The sequence below is a fragment of the Engraulis encrasicolus genome, chromosome 8, assembly GCF_034702125.1.
Source record: "Engraulis encrasicolus isolate BLACKSEA-1 chromosome 8, IST_EnEncr_1.0, whole genome shotgun sequence".
Classification (NCBI taxonomy): Eukaryota; Metazoa; Chordata; class Actinopteri; order Clupeiformes; family Engraulidae; genus Engraulis; species Engraulis encrasicolus.
Window position 1 is genome coordinate 30,471,863 of NC_085864.1, and position 2,500 is coordinate 30,474,362.

Below are 2,500 nucleotides of genomic sequence, written 5' to 3' on the forward strand. Positions count from 1 at the left end.
AACATTCCCTAACCTTCACCTGTCATTAAAGACATATTTTTGAGAAATACCTTTTTCAGTTGGTTGATAGGCTATCAAATTCATAATGAATGAAAGAATACTAGCTGTGCCCAGACTAAAACAATCCCTAACCCTAACTTGTCAGTAAGAAATGTTTTTTTTTTAGAAAAAATATTTGAAATGAGAAAAATCCTGAGAAAACACAAGACTGTGGAAACATAGAACTGTTGGAATATAGAGAGAGCACTTCTATGTGTCCATCACGGAAAATAATTCCGTGTCCAGGAGCACGGAATTTTGGCAAAATCCGTGCTCCTGGACACGGATTTCGTGTCCTTAACATCTGTGTCCAGGAGCACGGAATTTTTGGAGATCATGTTGCAGCCTTTCTTATGAATTGTCACTGATATACATAAGTACACTACATGCTACAGTACATGGAATGTAAGGTTCCTTTGGGAGAGAGTGGGGATGGGAGTCTCTAGTTTGTCCTGGCCCCTTGGCAATGATAAAAGTGGAAGCAGGTTCGCACTAAGAAAAAGAGCCTAGAGAGGGATTAAGACAGTACAGTTCATTTTAAAAAGAAACTAAACAAAAACAAGTCAAGCGGTGTTGGATTACTGTAAATATTAGACCTATGACTTTTCCACAAAATTGTTGTGGTAGATATGAAATACAATGCTGGTATGTGAGTTCTGATTTGGTCCCCTGTTGTCTTAATGAGCTATTTGTAGCTTTTTTTTCCTTATGCAATTGGTAGGTAGGAAGGTACGGTAAGTAATAACACATCTTGAATGCCTTGGCCACCTGTGCGGCGATGTCATGCATCGTGTACCATTCACCAGCAGAGGGAGCTAAGCATGCCGTACCACAGAGCAGTGGTTCTTAAGCTTTATTTCTGAACGCACCCCTTCCCTGTGTCGAAGACAAGCCGAGCACCCCCAACCCAAACTTCTACACGTGTATTCACACTAAAAAAATATTTAAGTGATTAATTACAATGATTCTTGCTTCAGCCATTAATCAATACCTTGATGACTTAAAATGGGGACCAAAATATGTTTTAATTTGCTCTGAATTTGGCCTAATTGTAATGTTTGCCGGCAGAATTTTGGTCACAACCTCAACACAAACAAAATTCCGCGCACCCCCTGAAATTTCTGGCGCACCCCCAGGGGGTGCCCGCACCCCAGGTTAAGAACCACTGTCACAGAGAATTTTTTACCATACAGCTAAGTGGCTACGGACTACTAGGAGTCGACTATTTACAACAGTGCCATGGGAGCTAAAACAAGCAAAGAAACAACAAAATATAACAATATAGATACCAAATAACAATAACAAAACCAGTACTGTTATTATGATTATCATGAGTACTACCACTACTAATAATAAAAAAATAATAGCTATTGTTATTAGTATTAGTATTATGTTATTCTTATTACTTTTATGATTATTAGTGGTGGTGTTGTTATTGATAATGTTAATAATAATTGTAATATCTCCGTGTGTCCCCCCATCCCACTATCAGGGTGCTCCGGGTCCTTTGGGGAATCAGGGCCCCCCGGGGCCCCCGGGGTTCCCAGGGCCAATAGGCCCCCAGGGAGAGAAGGGTCGCCGCGGCGATGAGGGAGACGCTGGTGGCCCTGGACTACCAGGACTTCAGGTAAATACCTTATAACACACACACACACACACACACACACACACACACACACACACACACACACACACACACACACACACACACACACACACACACACACACACACCGACAGACAGACAGACAGACAGACAGACAGACACACACACATAGTACACACACACACACACACACACACACACACACACACACACACACACACACACACACACACACACACACACACACACACACACACACACACACACACACACACACACTGTCAATATGTGATTGCAAATGATCAGGCCACAAGATAGGATGCCAAAGGTTACCCTCACACATCACACAATGACACAGTCACCTAAACCTAAACCTGTCCCTGAACCTAACCGTCACTGAGACCTTATGTCCTCAAGGGGATTCTTTAGAGGCATTAAGCAATGCAAAGGGCCAACCTGTATTGAGGCCTGCTCAAAGTTTGTGGTATAATGACGTGTCGGGATGAGACCCGGTTGTAACTGATGTATTAACCGCATCAGTAAGAGCAAACAAACAATCTTATTGCAGCAATGAACAGCAATGAATGCAACAGCTAATGAACAGTCACGTCAAGTTCTGTGCTCTTCTCTGCAGGGTGCTGCTGGTAGGCCAGGCTTTGCTGGCATTCCCGGAGTGGACGTGAGTACCCGTTCTGTTCTGTGGTAGTTTACAGTGTAGGCACTGGGAGGGTTGGACTGTGTTGTTTGACTTTGTGCTTTTATTGTTTGCATTATATCAATATTGGTGCTAAAAATATGTTGAATATTTCATCACAGCAATACTAAAGTGCTGTTTGTTGCATATTTTTCTACTTAA

The 2,500-nt window shown here is 42.3% G+C and overlaps 1 protein-coding gene across 1 annotated transcript in view; it reads left to right on the top strand.

Moving 5' to 3' along the window:
* col4a4 (collagen, type IV, alpha 4) overlaps positions 1-2,500 on the top strand; it is a 73,956-nt gene that overhangs the window by 36,224 nt on the left and 35,232 nt on the right. Inside the window, exons 5-6 of the mRNA XM_063204581.1 lie at positions 1,532-1,666; positions 2,279-2,323. Coding sequence (XP_063060651.1) covers positions 1,532-1,666; positions 2,279-2,323 — 180 coding nt within the window. The remainder of the gene's footprint in view (positions 1-1,531; positions 1,667-2,278; positions 2,324-2,500) is intronic.